The following is a 17812-nucleotide window of genomic DNA, read 5'->3' as shown; positions in this document are numbered from 1 at the left end:
CTTGTTGAAACTCGACGAGACCCAAGTGGAAGACGCTTCTTCCTCTCTGAGCAGAGAATATTTTTGCCATACTGATTGATTGCGGTGAGGAGCCACACATGCAAAGCTATTTATTTGTTGTGTCCCTCTGCCAATTTGCACCTGGCTGGGGTAGAGTGGGAAAATACTGATACATATACTGGAATATACTGAGACATTTTTACAATGTATCAAAATAATGTCCTGTAATGACGTTGTGCAGGTTCCTGCAAGACATTGTATCATTTTTATTTTAGTTAACATTGAAAATGGGTCCCACAGACATGATCACCACAAAACGTTTAAATAAAAACCAACGTTTTTTTGTATTTTCTGTATTGGGAAAGCAGTGTGTTTCTTTATGCACAAAATGGGTCTCGTCGAGTCTCAACAAGCCTGTTTGGGCAGTCATGCCCTCTCTGACCCTTAATCGGATTGGCATCTAACCACAAGGAGCTACAGATGGCAGTGTGTACAGCGCAGTTAATCATTGGGGTTGAGTTCCCTGCCGTCCAGGACCTCTTTACCAGGCGGTGTAAGAGGAAGGATCGAAAAATTGGCGAAGACTCCAGCCACAAAATCCATTGACGATTCTCTTTGCTACCACATGGCAAGCGGTACCAGTGCACCAAGTGTGAAACCAACAGGACCCTGAACAGCTTCTACCCCCAAGGCATGAGACTACTAAACAAGACTCCTTAATGGCTAATCAAATGACTACCTGCATTGACCCGTTTTTGCTCTGACTATATATACACACACTGGACTCTACCCACACACTCACAAATACTTCCACTGACACCCCAAACACACACACACACTACATACGGCCACACACACATAAAGCGCACACATGCATACTGATGCCACACACATACACACAAGCAAACACACACGCACACTTTCACAGTCACCATATATGCTGCTGCAACTGCATATTATCTCCAGTAGCAAGTAGCAGTAGCACTAGATACCAGCGCAAGCGGCGAGCGTGCAGTTTTCACCGCCTGAATGACAGAATGGCCAACGCTACCGAAAATGTTGTGGATTTTTTGCTGAAGAACCACTTTCAATCTCTGGGGTACACAGGATAAAGTGTGAATTAAAAGCGAGGGTGGACTTCTGCCTGAGATCAGTTTCATGAAGATGGTTGAGAAGGTGAGGGCGTTCAAGACCAACTGGTATCAAAAGTATAGCTGGTTAACAAGCCGCCTGTATTGCCGGCCTTGCCTGCTTTTTGGAAAGTCTTGAGCATTGGGTGAAAGGTGGGTACAGTGACCTGAAGAACATCGATCGTTCAGCTAAACGGCAAAACAAAAGCAGGAAGCATAGAAATGCCCATTTCAGATTCAAGCTTCTGGGAAAAAGCCGCATCGATCATAAACGCAGCAAAAAAGATACTTCCCTTTTGCAGGACCCTGTCTTTCAAAGATAATTTGTAAAAATCCAAATAACTTCACAGATCTTCATTGTAAAGCCTTTAAACACTGTTTCCCATGCCTGTTCAATGAACCATAAACAATTCATGAACATGCACCTGTGGAACGGTCCTTTTTAAGACTATGTCTGGGAACTTGAAGGTGCCTTGTTGGAAGTGGGGTAAAATCTTACAGCAAGAACTGGCAAATCTGGTGCAGTCCATGAGGAGGATATGCACTGCAGTCATTAATGCAGCTGTTGGCCACACCAGATATTGACTGTTACTTTTGATTTTGACCCCCCCTTTGTTCAGGGACACATTTTGTACTACAAATGTCTTTATTAAACGCTTTACGTTAAAATTATTAGACTTTAACCATTTTTCAAACACGCTTTGTTGTCTCCGTGCGTTCCGCGCCTATACCGTGGGTCTCCCATCCTCCTCAATTTTTCAAGTCACCAACCTCCACTGATGTACATACAGTAGCTACCTCAACTTCCTATTACCCCCCTGCACATCAACTCAGTACTGGTACTCCCTGTATGTAGCATGTTATTTTTACCCCTTATTGTCATGAGTTATTCACTGTGTATTTATTCCTCATCAAAATTTATATTTTTTATTTAATTTTGTATCTTTAACTCTGCATTGTTGGAAAAGGACCCGAAAGGAAGCATTTCACAAATCATGTGACCAATACAATTTATTTTTATTTGATGATTCTAACCTCACGCTCTGTCAACTCTCCACTTCCTTTTTCTAGTAATTCAACATCGGTACGATTTCTCGATCTGTCTCTCGATTGCTTTCTCTTCTGAGAATGGACACCACTACACAAATGCAGCTCAGTTGAGTTGAGACAACAGTGGTCTCACCCGTAACTATGAGCTCTCCAGCGGAGAGCAGCAGATGGAGAGATAGCAGAATGGAGGTACTGTGCACTATCCCCCTCTAGTGGCGATAAGTGGGCAATGTAAGTTAATTGTCAAGCTGAGGGTCACGTTCGCAATCTTTTGATGGGCTTTTTTAAGATGCGAACAGACAGCATAAAATGAACACATGTTCACTTTTGATGGCTATTACATTAGCCAACCGTTACCCATCCTCAAGGTCTGTGTTCGTTGCCTCGTGTTAACATACTGTACTATCACATCACCTCTGTAAATGCTGATTTGAAGTCCGCGTCATATTCTGCTGAAAGGCGTCATCATTCGTCATGGTAAACTTGACCATAGATGATGGTTGGAAGCTCTTCCCTTAATGGAGACATTCAGAATCGTTTGTTTATTTACCGGCGTCCGTCCTTTTCTGTTTGTTTCTGTTTGGAAGGGTTTAGAAGGAGGGGTGTGTTTGACCTAATGAAAACAAGCAACATTCTAGTCAGAGGATCTCAAGGTTGATTCGAAGATCATTTTACTCGAGAAGTTGTGTGTGCACGCGCGCACGTGTGGGTGTATGGGTGCGTGTCTGCACGCCTGTGCTTTCTCTAGTAGAAGGAATGCAGTCTGAGCTCATTCTGTACACCTTGACCTCACTAATCAACTGTTTAATGCATAATGAGTAGGATATCGGAAGTTCATGAACTGCATTGACACGGCGCCATTCTGTTTGTTTTCCTAAGCACTGTTCATTTCATCAACATCCCCGTGTTACCGTACATGATCACGAAGATGAAGTATGTGAATGGGCGGCAAGATTTTGCTCTGCACATTTCTTTGAGTTTCATAGTTGTTTCAACTCAATATTTCAATATAATGTCGACATACTTGATTGGATCAGCTGCTATGTACTTGGAACAACTCTGCATCACACGAGTTGAGACTTCGCTGACTGACAGAATTGTTCAAACTGAAGATCGGAGAAAAATATCTGCCACGTCAGTAAAATGTGGCTGTCTGAGAGGACGCCATGTTGGTCCCTGGCTCTGATTGCCCAGCTGGTGACACCTGAGCCGGAATGGAGCAGGCCACACTGTGTGAATCAATCCTTGTCTCTCCCTGGCTACAGTGAAACCGGTCTGGTAGGTGGGAAAGTAGCACACTGGGACACACCCATTTCTGTGAAGAGGAGATGAGAGAGGGAGGGGTTGGATGGAGGGGGGAAGTCCCACCTGTATGGGCTAAGTGGGGGGGGTTCTGGGATAGACAGTGAGAAGAAAGGAGGAGGGAAGTGTCAAATGTGTCGTCAGCATGCTCTGATCACTGTTCTGTGACTGTTTGAGTGGCCCTGTGAAAAGCCTTTCCTACCGGGTCTCACCTCCACTCTCCTCACTGCTCCCCCAGCGTCCGATGGCAAAGCATGACCCTGTAAGTCCTTCCTTTATCCTCTCCTCCTTGTTCTCTGCTTCTCTGGCTCTCTATCTGTTTCCCCTGGGCTGACTTCTGTCACCTGCCTCCAAAACAACACTCTTTTCTTTCTCACACACACTGAACATGCTATACTCGTACCCTCACTGTCCCTCACTGTCAGGTTGGCTTTTTCAAGTAAATGTGTCCCTTGTGTATAGCTGGTGTTCTCAAAGGTTGTACTTTTTGCCACATCATGGACAGATGGCAGGACATGTGAACCAATGCGTTGGTATGCTACTAGGAGCTAGACTAGAGGCACAGGCTGGTGTGTAGCTGGAGCCCCATATGATCTCATTGTGATTGCCTCTGTCTCCGATCTCTCTACTGTGTTGCTTCGCATGGTGTGTCGATTCCCCCATGTGGAAAATATTGTGTTGAAAGTCGGGGTTCTTCCTCTAAATGGTTTGTGGTTTTATGTCTCAAACTAGTCTATTCGCCCGGTTTGTGGAACCAAAATACGGGGGGGGGGGGCAGATTGCAAAATTAAACTTGAGGTGAAAATGACCCTAATAGGCCCCTGTACCCTGCTGCTGTGAAGTTCCATCTGTAACAGAGAGGATTTATCTGTCTCGATTGGTGAATCAACAGTCAATGTGGGCTGGTTCCATTTGACCTATTCATCTTCTATTTTAAGCTCTACGGGACTCTTTGGAATTGAAATTCAAAGTTACAGTATATAACAACGTTACTGTTCATAAGTACAGACTGCCCGTTGAAATGTAACTGGAACCTAAATCCTCATCAGTTTACAGTAATTACTGGAAAATGCCAAGGGGGGGAACAATGTCTATTGACCTCTGTCGATTCAGTTGGGAATTCAGGCTAACCGGCTCATCCACCAACTGAACATCCACTTGGTACAATATTCCGGTTCATTTGCGTTGGAGTTCTGTGCCTATGGTCATGACACTGGAGCTGTTTACCAAAGAAAAGGTTTAGGTTATAAACCGGTATTATTACTGACTGCGCCAAGGAGTCTTCTCTATGTCACCAAGACAGATAACAGTCAATCCCATCGTTGTTTATTGCTGTATCAGGTATAGTGTATACATTTATGGCAATATAGGAGGAATGACCATAACAGCACACAGATGTGTGTTAAACAGTCACATAGTTTGGGGGAACTAAGGATATAGGTTCATGAGAGGATCCCCTTCTATGGATTCAGGACAAATGGCACCTTCCATGGACTTCCTGATCAAATACATCAGGTGTTTTCAAATGGAGATATAGGAGCTAATAAACCAGACAGTGGGTGTTTTGGGATTTTCAGATAGAGAAGACACAATATGATACATGCCTGCCTCTTGGCTTCCTATGGAGCGTGGTGGTACGTGTCTGTGTGAGGGTTCTTTTGATTCAGGAAGGTCTTTTTTTTTATATAGTGCTTCTGGTCCATTCTCTAAGGTGAGAGAGTTAGTGGGCTTGACCGAGATGCCCTGTAACTGACTGAGTTCTTCGAAAAACAACAGTCAAAATCATATTGGGTTGACAAGTTACCATGGAAACCCCAATGTAGACACAAGTCATTTTTGGCTAGCACTCTTTATCCTCAACCAGACGAACACTTCAGTACGATCCAGACCTGTAGGTTATAATGATCTTTGTGACCCTTGGGATCATCACTACAGCCTAGCCCCTATGAAATCCAAACTCCAACTGGAAATCTTGCAATGTTGTGTAAATCGCCACCACTCCTCAGCACGTCTAGATGCAGAGCAGAGCACACCAGTAATCTGTTGTGGGAATCAGTGTAGAGGTCATGCATGTTGTACCATCAGGAAGTAGATTCTTTCCATGTCGGTCACCGCAAACATAAACATAGCCATGGGCAGATCAGACAACAACCCAACATCAGAACCAGATAGGGAAGTTAAAAGCAATGTCATCCCTCCCAAGTGGCACGGTGGTCTGAGGCACTGCATCTCAGCGCTTGAGACGTCACTACAGACACCCTGGTTCGAACCCAGGCTATATCACAACCGGCCGTGATTGGGAGTCAAACGGGGCGGCGCACAATTGGCCCAGCGTCATCAGGGTTTGGCCTGTGTCGGCTGTCATTGTAAGTAATAATCCCCCCCCCCGAATACACACACAATGTAAAGTGAAAAGCCATCAATGAAAAGAGAGACAGAACTCTAAACCAATATTGATCCCTGGCTGCCTGTCATCCAGCGCCAGGGGGGAAAGCACACTATCAGACTGACCAACCTGCACCTGTGTGGATGTGGGTCACAAATCACCTGTGTGGATGTGGATTACAAATCACCTGTCTGGATGTGGATTACAAATCACCTGTGTGGATGTGGGTTACAAATCACCTGTGTGGATGTGGGTTACAAATCACCTGTGTGGATGTGGGTTACAAATCACCTGTGTGGATGTGGGTTACAAATCACCTGTGTGGATGTGGGTTACAAATCACCTGTGTGGATGTGGATTACAAATCACCTGTGTGGATGTGGATTACAAATCACCTGTGTGGATGTGGGTTACAAATCACCTGTGTGGATGTGGGTTACAAATCACCTGTGTGGATGTGGGTTACAAATCACCTGTGTGGATGTGGGTTACAAATCACCTGTGTGGATGTGGGTTACAAATCACCTGTGTGGATGTGGGTTACAAATCACCTGTGTGGATGTGGATTACAAATCACCTGTCTGGATGTGGATTACAAATCACCTGTGTGGATGTGGGTTACAAATCACCTGTGTGGATGTGGGTTACAAATCACCTGTGTGGATGTGGGTTACAAATCACCTGTGTGGATGTGGGTTACAAATCACCTGTGTGGATGTGGATTACAAATCACCTGTGTGGATGTGGGTTACAAATCACCTGTGTGGATGTGGATTACAAATCACCTGTGTGGATGTGGGTTACAAATCACCTGTGTGGATGTGGGTTACAAATCACCTGTGTGGATGTGGGTTACAAATCACCTGTGTGGATGTGGGTTACAAATCACCTGTGTGGATGTGGGTTACAAATCACCTGTGTGGATGTGGATTACAAATCACCTGTGTGGATGTGGGTTACAAATCACCTGTCTGGATGTGGGTTACAAATCACCTGTCTGGATGTGGGTTACAAATCACCTGTGTGGGTGTGGGTTACAAATCACCTGTGTGGGTGTGGGTTACAAATCACCTGTGTGGATGTGGGTTACAAATCACCTGTGTGTGGATGTGGGTTACAAATCACCTGTGTGGATGTGGGTTACAAATCACCTGTGTGTGGATGTGGATTACAAATCACCTGTGTGGATGTGGGTTACAAATCACCTGTGTGGATGTGGATTACAAATCACCTGTGTGTGTGATACAAACAGGCAGCAGCCAGGGACAGGGGACGACCACAACTTCCTTTTGGAGTTTGCTGTTCCGTTGTCTCCATGGCAGCCACCCTTCTTCTCCGTGGCAACAATAGAGACTCCCGGGGGGCAATGTGAGCTTGGCTGCGGCCCTGGTGACGATGATCAGCTCTATTGTCTGAGATGCTTGATAGCGCTATGGGGAGCAGATGAATATAAAGCAGAAATGAGAGCATGATAAAGAGAGGAGGAAATGAATAAGGGGCCCATTGGGAATCTTGGCACATTGTTGCCTAGAGACATGGGAACTTCTATTGTGCTTGAGTTGGTTATTCAGGTGTTGGGATCTCACACTTGCTCGATAAGGAGGATATTATTATGGCCGACAATGAGTTACATCTAACCTGAAGATACTACAATGCCTTTTTTCACCAATCATCAACCATCTGTAAGCCCTTTTCGAAATCAACACGTGTACTCTAGGCAGCACCCCATACACTATTGTTAATGGACGAATCGGGGGGTTCCTGCATGGGAGTTGTTTACTGGGGATTTTCATCTCAAAATCAAATCATTTCTGGGGAACAATTTAGTGCCTGAATGTAATTGTTTGTCCTTAAAATTGTCAAAAATAAACAAAAATAGCTTTTTAGCAAAATAATATTTATCCAAAAATATTTTTACTAGGACTGTCTGGGAGTGGTCTGAGTGGGGAGGGGAAAAGCTGTTATTGCCAGAGAGGTTTGGAAAACACTTTCTTATTGGTCTATTAACTAATTTACCACATGGTGATGTCACCAGACAGGCCAAAACGCAATCCCACCAAAACAATGAAATTTCAGACGGTCTTTTCCAACAGCTCTTATATTAAAAGGGCATTATCATCTTTTTCACAATTTCAAAGTATTATTATATAAAACACAGGAAAATCACGTTTTTTTCACACTTTTATAGTGTTAATTTCATCCTTTTTTGTACATTATGATACAAAACACTGGGCCTTTAAGTTGGGTGTTAGATCCGAATATTTTTGAATGACTGACTTCTTAACCTTTTCTGTTTTTCTCTGTGTTCTCCCCTACAGAACGAGCTCCCTCCTCCATACTACTCTGTTGAGGTGCACACCGTCCCGCCCCTCCAGTCCTATGAAGAGCTAGTCTATGGAGCGGGTCCAAGGCACACTCATCCCAACCAGCTATACTACATCCCCCAGCATCCCCCACCAGTGGCTGCGCAGCATGTCTGCCAGCCCAGTATTTGTGAGTAGCACTCCCTATATACTGCAGTTCTGTCCCAGTCCAGTTTCCTCCATTCCTTGTTTGCTTTCAGGGGACTACAAACCATCAGTGAAAGTATTGTAAAATAATAGAAACAGAAGTGTTTTATAAAAACAACCTTGAGAAATGTGATTTTAACTCCCTCATTATGTCTCAGCGTTACTATACACTGAGTGTACAGAACATTTTTGATTTATTTTACCTTCATTTAACTAGGCAAGTTAAGAACAAATTCTTATTTTCTGTGACGGCCTAGGAACAGTGGGTTAACTGCCATGTTCAGGGGCAGAACGACAGATTTCTACCTTGACAGCGCGGGGATTCGATCTTGCAACCTTTACGGTTACTAGTCTAACACTCTAACCACTAGGCTACCCTGCCGCCCCAGGGTAGTAACATTAGGAACACCTGCTCTTTCCGTGACGTAGACTGACCAGGTGAATCCAGGTGGAAGCTATGATCCCTTACTGACCTCACCCGGAGGTCAAATCTCAGGCAGGAGTTCTGCTGGAATACGTTCCACCTCCTCACTCTGTTTTCCTCTTCCCTTTCCTATTCCCCTCTCCACCTGAGATCTGTCCATCAGACCTAGGACAGATGTAGATGATAGTTGACATGTAAAAAAAACAGACTGATTTAATCATTACGGATCCAACCCTTTTTATATTTTCGCCTGAAATGACATACCAAAATCAAACTGCCTGTAGCTCAGGACCTGAAGCAAGGATATGCATATGTATACCAATTGAAAGGAAACACTTTGAGGTTTGTGGAAATTAGAAATTAATGTAGGAGATTATAACATTAGATCTTGTAAAATATATCTGGTAAAAGATGATACCATCATCTTTGAAATGCAAGAGAAAGACCATAATCTATTATTCAAGCCTAGGTGCAATTTAGATTTTGGCCACTAGATGGCAACAGTACATGTGCAAAGTTTTAGACATATTTATTTTAATTTTACCATTATTTAACTAGGCAAGTCAGTTAGGAACAAATTCTTATTTTCAATGACAGCCCACTGACTAACCCACTGTTCCTAGGCTGTCATTGAAAATAAGAATTTGTTCCTAACTGACTATGGTCTTTCTCTTAACTGCCTTGTTCAGGGGCAGAACAACAGATTTGTACCTTGGGGATTCGAACTTGCAACCTTTCGGTTAATAGCCCAACACTCTAACCACTAGGCTACCCTGCCGTATATGTGCAAAGTTTAGTTCCAATGAACGCATATCTGTTCAAAATGTTGTACCAAGACCGCCCAAATGTGCCTAATAGGTTAATTAATACATTTTCAAGTTCATAACTGTGCACTCTCCTCAAACAATTAGCATGGCATTCTTTCACTGTAATAGCTACTGTAAATTGGACAGTGTAGTTAGATTAACAAGAATTTAAGCTTTCTGCCCATTTCAAATATGTCTATATCCTGGGATTTTTTTTTTTGTTACTTACAATCTCATGCTAATCACATTAGCCTACGTTAGCTCAACCGTCCCGCGAGGGGGACACCGATCCCGTGGAGGTTTAAAGCGGTTGCGTGTGATACACTGAGTGTACAAGACATTATGAACACATGCTCTTTCCATGACATAGATTGACCAGGTGAATCCAGGTGGAAGCTATGATCCCTTATTGATGTCACTTCTTAAATCCACTTCAATCGGTGTAGACGAAGGGGAGGAGACAGGTTAAAGAAGGATTTTTAAGCCTGAAGACAATTGAGACATGGATTGTGCGTGTGTTCAATTCGGAGGGTGAATAGGCAAGACAAAATATTGAAGTGCCTTTGAACGGGGTGTGGTTTAAGTGTGTAAAGAACTGCGACGCTGCTAGGGATTTCACGCTCTACAGTTTCCCATGTGTTTCAAGAATGGTCCACCACCCAAAGGACATCCAGCCAACTTGACACAGCTACAGGATGCATTGGAGTCAACATGGGCAGCATCCCTGTGGAACGCTTTAGACACCTTGTAGAGGTCATGCCCCAACGCATTGAGGCTGTTCTGAAGGCAAGAGGGGCTGCAACTCAATATTTGGAAGGTGTTCCTAATATTGTGTACACTCATTGTACGGTCTCTATATGGTCTCCCGAGTAAGATATATCTATTTGATGTGTATGCCGTGTGTGTTGTTCCAGCTCTTTCAAACAAGAAGAAAGGCAAATTCTGCCACCGTAGTGCCAAGTGCTTTGGTGGGTCAGGAGGCATCGTTCTGCTGCTCCTCCTGGGCATTGCCATCTGGCTCGGAGGTAAGGCCAGGGTTGTCTTCATATTTATTCATATGTTGTTACTCATGTACATGTATGCCTGTTTATTCATTTAAATTTTCATTCTGATTCTGCAGGGCTTAAATGACACATTTTGGTTGAATGAATTCAGTTGTACGACTGACTAGGTTTCATCCCTTTCCCTACTGTATTTGTACAGGCATTGACAGTCTTCCTCTTCTACCTCTTCCTCCATCTCTCTTCTTCTCCCCACCCTTACCTGTTCCTTACCCCATCCAACCCTTACATCATCTCTCTGCTCTTGGTCTATTTCATTTCATGTCTTTCTCTCTCTCTCTCTCTCTCTCTCTCTCTCTCTCTCTCTCTCTCTCTCTCTGGGTAGTGCGTTACGGTACCAGGTTGGGAACTGCGGCTGCCACCCTCGACCACCATGACAGTGAGGATGAAGGGCACTATGGGAAGCAGTTGAGCGTGCCCGTTCATGACACCTGCTCCAACTCCACCGTCCAATGTGACGCTCTGCGAGACTGCCGACTGGGCACGGACGAGTCCAACTGTGGTAAGCACACACACACATAACAGACAGACATAAAGACACACATACTTGCAGGTAGATGTACAGAAATGAAAGCCAGGCGGGCAGGTGGACGTACACTCGACGTCTGACAAGCGGACATACATAACCCTTTTTGTATATTATTATTCCATCCCTCCTCTCCTTCTCTCTCCAGTGAGGTTTGGGGCGGACGGTGCTCTACAAGTCAGAACGTCTCAGGACGACCGTTTCCTCCCGGTGTGTTACCAGGGATGGGACCGGAGCTACGCCGACCGAACCTGTGCCCAACTGGGCTTCAGAAAGTAAGACATCACCTTATTTCCCAGCAGACATTTTATAAGCTACCTCACAAAGTAACTACTTTCTCTCACAGCAGCCATGCTATATGCTGCACTTAGAGAGTAATCACTTTCACTCACAGCAGCCATTTGTGTACGCCGCCTCTCGCGTTAACTACCTTCTCGCACAGACATTTGCTCAGTGACGTCTAATTTCACTGCTGCCATTTTCAGTATTTACTCTGAGATTGAATCTCTGCGCTCCTCTCTCTCTCTGGGGTTGGTGTGCCTGTGGCAAATTGGGTGGGGAATTGATTCTACTATTGCTTTGGCAGACGGATTCTAAATGTGTTTGTGTGTCGACCATGCAGGTCCTTTGCAACCAAGGCCGTGAAATCCCAGCAGTCCATTGGTCTAACCCTGAACAACAGATCATCTTTACCCATCCAGGGCCAGGTCAGCGTCGGGTAAGAGAGCTCAACTCCTCTACAAATCTTAGCACTTTTGTATTTACTCCTTTTAGTCCCAGTAATGTCGAGGGAATGGTGGTGTTAAGTCATTCACTGTCATTACCTGCCATGACTGGTTGGGACGTAATGCTATGTCATCATCATAACCGCATTATAAGCCTCATGAAAGAAGTTTCAAATCAACTGTAACCATGCTGTATGTTTCCCAACGTGGTTTAATGTTCGATCCTGAGTTGCTGACATGATTGATCTTGTGTTGCTGTGTAGCTCTTCCTGCCCTGACCAGAATACGGTCTCTCTGAAGTGTATTGGTAAGGAGCTCTCATCGGTTCAAATTTCACATATTGCACTCAGGCAGGCCTATATCAACCTTCTGTTGGAAATATGATTTCTAGTTAAATTAGATACAAATATTTTTGACCACTTCTCCACCTTTTCCCAGATTGTGGGCGTCAGCAGTTGACCTCCCGGATCATAGGGGGCACTGTTGCCAAGCTGGGCCAATGGCCCTGGCAACTGTCTCTGCACTTTGGTAGATCACATGTCTGTGGAGGGGTCCTGGTGTCCCCTGACTTTGTGGTGACAGCTGCCCACTGCTTCCCCAGGTCAGTGACGAGAGGACAACAATGCTCAATTCCAAACTGATCCCTTGGTTCGAATTCTAGACACGCTATGTAGATCCTTGGTAATAGCTCCACCGTACCCTCTCTGCTGCGTTCATGACAAGTCGGAGTGAAATCCGACTTGTTTTGAACTCATTGAGAATGCCAATTGACTAACGGCAAGCTAGCTACTCCAACCACGAACAGAAAGTACAACTATAATGCTCGTAAACATTGTAAAAAAAAAACATAGATTGTTTTTGATGAAATTACTTTTTGTTGTTGCATTTAACTGCCCCAAAATGTTGTTGTCAAATTAATTTCCTTAGTCAGAGTTCAGCGTGTCGGGACACAAGGACAGGTGAAAGAGATCAGGGGGTGACACTCAGATGATGCGAGGGTTCCTAACTTTTAATTACTAGTTAGAGGACAGATCAAACAGATTTCAAGCTTGTGTTTCAGACTTTCCGACATGTCGTCGACGCGTCATTAGCCATACGTTTACTGTCAGTCCTTTTACTTACACATTCCCATATAAAACACAGACCAGTAGTGAATCTGTGCAGCAACTTGCTCAGTGTGATCACCTTAACAACCCTCACCTTGACAACCAGTCTCCATAACTCAATTAAACACTGTATTACCATAATAATAATAATACCATAGGTGTCATAAGCTACAGCCTTGGTTTGAGAAGTAAATGACGATCTATTTTATTTTTTTCCTTGCCAATTGAAGGTTGTTACCCCTGTTTCTTGATGCCAGTAAGTGGCATGTGTACGGAGGAGTGGTGTCTCAAGACAAGCTTCCTTCTCCCTACCTCGTAGAGAAGATCATCGTGAATGAGAATTACAACAACGTAACCAACGACCAGGACATCGCCATTCTGAAGCTGGCCTCACCAGTGGACTTCACTAGTGAGTCCAGGTCTATTCCTTGTATATCAGAGAAACGCTAGGGAGACACTAGCATCAATGTTGGGACAGCACTGTAAAAACCTTTGCCCTTTGCCTCTAAATGTCTGTCCAAATGGCAATCTCATTTGCAGTGGTGTAAAGTACTTAAGTACAAATACTTTAAAGTACTACTTAAGTCGTTTTTTGCGGTATCTGCACTTTAATATTTATATTTTTGCCAATTTTTACTTCACTACATTCCTAAAGAAAATAATGTACTTTTTACTCTATACATTTTCCCTGACACCCAAAAGTAGTCCTACATTTTGAATGCTTAGCAGGACAGGAAAATGGTCCAATTCACACACTTATCAAGAGAACATCCCTGGTCATCCCTACTGCCTCTGGTCTTGATGGACTCACTAAACACAAATGCTTCGTTTGTAAATGATGTCTGAGTGTTGGAGTGCGCCCCTGACTATCCATAAAAATTGTAAAAATTAAATGGTGCCATCTGGTTTGCTTAATACAAGGAATTTGAAATGGTTTATACTTTTACTTTTATCAATTAAGTACATTTTAGCAATTACATTTACTTTTGATACTTAAGTATATTTAAAACTAAATACTTTTAGACTTTTACTCAAGTAGTATTTTACTTGAGACTTTCACTTTTACTTGAGTCACTTTCTATTAAGGTATCTTTTCCTCAAGTATGACAATTGAGTACTTTTTCCACCACCGCTCATTTGTGTGTATGTGTGTGCACACGTGTGTCATTTTTGTCACTGTGTGTTCTCGTGTCTGAAGTCTGTATGCCACTCTGTTTATCTAACTTCCTGCGTGTATGTTTGTTATTCAGGTGCAGTTCAGCCTGCCTGTTTGCCAGCCTTTGACCAGACATTCCCCCGCGGAACCAAATGCTGGACCTCGGGCTTCGGAACAATAGATCATGGATCAGGTAGGAAGAGAGACGAGGGAGTGGAGAGAGGGAGAGATGGACTACACTAAAGGAAAGAGGGAGACAACAGGGACGGACTGGGAACAGAATTGGCCCCGGTCATTTCTGACACACTTCCATCCTCGAGGCCCCCACACCAGCCCTTTTTTAACATTATTATCAGCCAAATATTGATCATTTTGCACAAGAAACAACAACAATTTAGACAGGCCCACTAGGCTATAAATGAACCAGCCCGTCTGGTATTTTCCAAAATTGCTCTATGGCCTGTCCGACGTGGAGAAAGGAGGCTACACATGCATCATTCATCCTATCTCAATGTCTTCTCATTGCAGGAGAGCAACTAGCTATTGTGTCCCTAGCTGAAGTGTGTGTGTGTTTGTGTGTTTGGAGAATGACTGTGTACTGTATGTGTCCCTTCACAGCGATACCCTCCAAAGACCTGATGCAGGTGTCCGTTGACATCATCGACGTGCGTGTGTGTAACAGCTCCAAGGTATACTCCGGCAGTGTGTCCACCAACATGCTGTGTGCCGGAGATCTCAACGGGGGCAGGGACTCCTGTCAGGTACATGTCCATCTGCTGTAGTTCAACTCACCCTCTATTTACAGACCCGGGGACTCATTTATTAACCTTGCGTACATACAAAATATACCCCAAAACATGCGTATGGCAGTTTTGCCGCAAAAATTGGCATTTATAAAAACTGAACTTGGCCTGAGAACATGCTCCATGCAAACTTCCGACCATGCTTACACACATTTTATAGTGGCTGAAGTATTGTCTTGCAAGCATGTACAGTATTTTGTACAAATGTGGGATATGATGACACGCAAAAAAATATCTAATTATAAGATGCAGTTAGAAGAGCGAAAATCTACCAAATGTGTTTTGTTTTTGGAATCTAAAATGATGAGACACATAAATCTATTTCCTATTTATTTTATTTTTAGAACCATTGCAGAATAAATTCCTCACCTTTTCTGGCTGTGATGCATTCCCGAAGTAATACAAAAATACCATGCGCATCTCTCATTTAATTGGGCCTAGTAAATAGATAGGCTATGTAATTTCAAGTTTTGCTGTAGTCTATACGATCGCATAGGCAGCGCGGTTTGTAACTTGACAGTTGAATTTAACAAGTGAACAGACAGTTGATATTTTACATTGAATTATGAATGCAACTACTGTAAGTTACCTACTGTGATTTCTATTGTTTTGAGTAGCCTAGACAATGTTTAAGAATTTGCAAGCAGTCCAGCATATTTAGGTTGGGGGAAATGCCAAAGCAAAACAGTGTTGAATTTAAACGTTCTGCTGACAGGTCCACAACAATTAGCCATTGTTTTTTTTTCTTCAGAAACTGTCACAGTCTTTTGGCAAATACAGCATAGGTTATTGCAAATATTTGAATATTCTGTCAACACCTCCAAAAACATTTGATCAAATTTGCAATTGCTCTTTCTTTTAGAAACTGCAGTGGTCTAATTCCAACAGTTCCATATTTTACGGCAAATAAAAGGCGTTATTGTCACCTATAAAAGGTGAATGGAGGGTTTGTTCACACGCAGTTTTACGACAGGTCGGATTTATAATGGAAAACAAGTGTATGTATGTATGGCGTACACCAAGTTTATTCATCTCCATTTACGTAATGTTTTTTTACGCAACGGGTAAACCACCTGTGGTGGTCTAGAGGTCTAAGCCGCTGCCTCTGGAGCACATGTACAATGTACCGCTGCCAGCATGGGTTCCATTTCGGCCCACTACTCTTTCAACACTCTTTCTCCTACCTTTCACCGCTATTAAATCTAAAAATAGATCTCTCTCTATACCATTAATTAACATACAAGATACTTTGAAAAATGTATTAATTATTAATTTATTAATTAATTATATTTCTGAACTTCGATAGTCCATAGCTGTCCTCTCCTGCACAAACGCTTGTCGTCATCTTAGCTGCCTTGGGGCTGATGAAAATTGCCTCTCCCACTACTCAAATTCCCTTCTACCTCATCTGCTATCCACCGCTTTAAAACATACAGTAATATTGTACCAGGTGCTTTCCACACCTCGGCCCCTGTTCACTCATCCCTTCTCGCCATTCCTCTCAAAGGGAGACAGTGGTGGTCCTCTGGTGTGCCAGACCAGTGACAACCTTTGGCAGCTGGTGGGCTTGACCAGCTGGGGCAGCGGCTGTGGGCAGAGTAACAGGCCGGGGGTCTACACCAAGGTGTCCAGCCTACTGCCCTGGATCTACAGCAAGATGCAGGTGAGATGAAGAGAAGCTACCTGGATTGCCTGTGTTCTAGCAAACCACACCATGCAATACACACCTAATACCCAGCTCACCCTCCCTTGACTTACATGTATGTTAATTCTCATTGTTCCCTCTGCAGCTGGAGAATCCGTGAGGTCACTTCATTTCCATTGGCCTCGCCACATCCTCTCTAAAGACCGCTCGCGGCCTGCTTTCTCGTTCCTCTCGGAACATCACACCATGAAGTCCTATAACAGACAGACAGAGACAGAGACAGACAGACAGACATATGAAAAGAGGAAAGGATGGCCACTAGCTAGGGGAGTACCAGGAAAGGCAGATTGCACTTTAACACAAGACCATTAGTTCTTCTGTTCCTTTACTGTACCTTCTAAAATCACAAAATGCATTACTGTATTTATGCCCAACGGCTGCTACAATATGGATATTATGTGAATCTACACCAATACATTTTGTTCACTGATTCCAGTTTTGTGTTTGAATTATTTTAATTCCCACCGCATTTTTTAAATCTTACAGTAAGTATGTTTATGATATTTACCTGAGATAGGCGGTTCTACGATGGCTGGCCTCTCTTTTCTAAGTCTATGCACCCCTCATATCCACTCACGCCTCCCATATCTCCAATGTTTTTAAAATGTTCTTCGAATATTTTGGGGGAGACTGCATGCTTATTTCTGTTGCATCTAGAAGGAATTTAGAGATGCAATGTGCTTTGTGATTCATCTCCAGAAAATATTTTGTGTGAATTTCGTGAAACTCATTGGAAAGAAAGGAGTTTAACTAATGTAATAATCTGTCCCTACTCACAGCTGCACAGGAGTCCTCTCAAGTCTCTTTCTTGTTGTTGACTAATGTGGATATCACCTCTTAGTGCCATAGTAAAATATAGTTTTACCCTACCTTCCCTGAACGCTTGGGAAAAAAACAAGTGACCCTCCCCTATACCCAAAATAATAATAAAAGCGTAAAGTGGATAGCTGTAAAGGCAGTCAATGTTGTTCTCCCCCTTAGACGAGAAGGAGCATGGATAGGACCAAGATGCGGATTGAGGGAAATAAGCCATCTTTTAATGAAAACAGCAAACAAGACACTACAAAACTACAAAACAACAAACGTGACTAACCTTCAACTGTCCATGTGTGGACACAGGAA

General features: G+C 43.4%; 1 protein-coding gene across 1 annotated transcript; it reads left to right on the top strand.

The window, feature by feature from the left end:
* Positions 1-3634: 3634 nt before the first annotated feature.
* On the top strand, positions 3635-17120 carry LOC129832342 (transmembrane protease serine 13-like). Its single transcript, XM_055896343.1, has 13 exons — positions 3635-3744; positions 8187-8361; positions 10523-10633; positions 10995-11171; positions 11344-11470; positions 11818-11913; positions 12184-12227; positions 12359-12521; positions 13257-13435; positions 14277-14375; positions 14801-14943; positions 16493-16648; positions 16776-17120. Exons 1-13 carry the CDS (start codon positions 3727-3729, stop codon positions 16788-16790), a joined length of 1503 nt encoding a protein of 500 aa, XP_055752318.1. The 5' UTR covers positions 3635-3726; the 3' UTR covers positions 16791-17120.
* Positions 17121-17812: the final 692 nt, after the last annotated feature.

Source organism: Salvelinus fontinalis, chromosome 33, assembly GCF_029448725.1.
Source record: "Salvelinus fontinalis isolate EN_2023a chromosome 33, ASM2944872v1, whole genome shotgun sequence".
In the NCBI taxonomy this organism is placed as follows: domain Eukaryota; kingdom Metazoa; phylum Chordata; class Actinopteri; order Salmoniformes; family Salmonidae; genus Salvelinus; species Salvelinus fontinalis.
The sequence above is the reverse complement of the archived record's forward strand: the minus strand, read 5'-3'. Positions and strand labels throughout refer to the sequence as shown.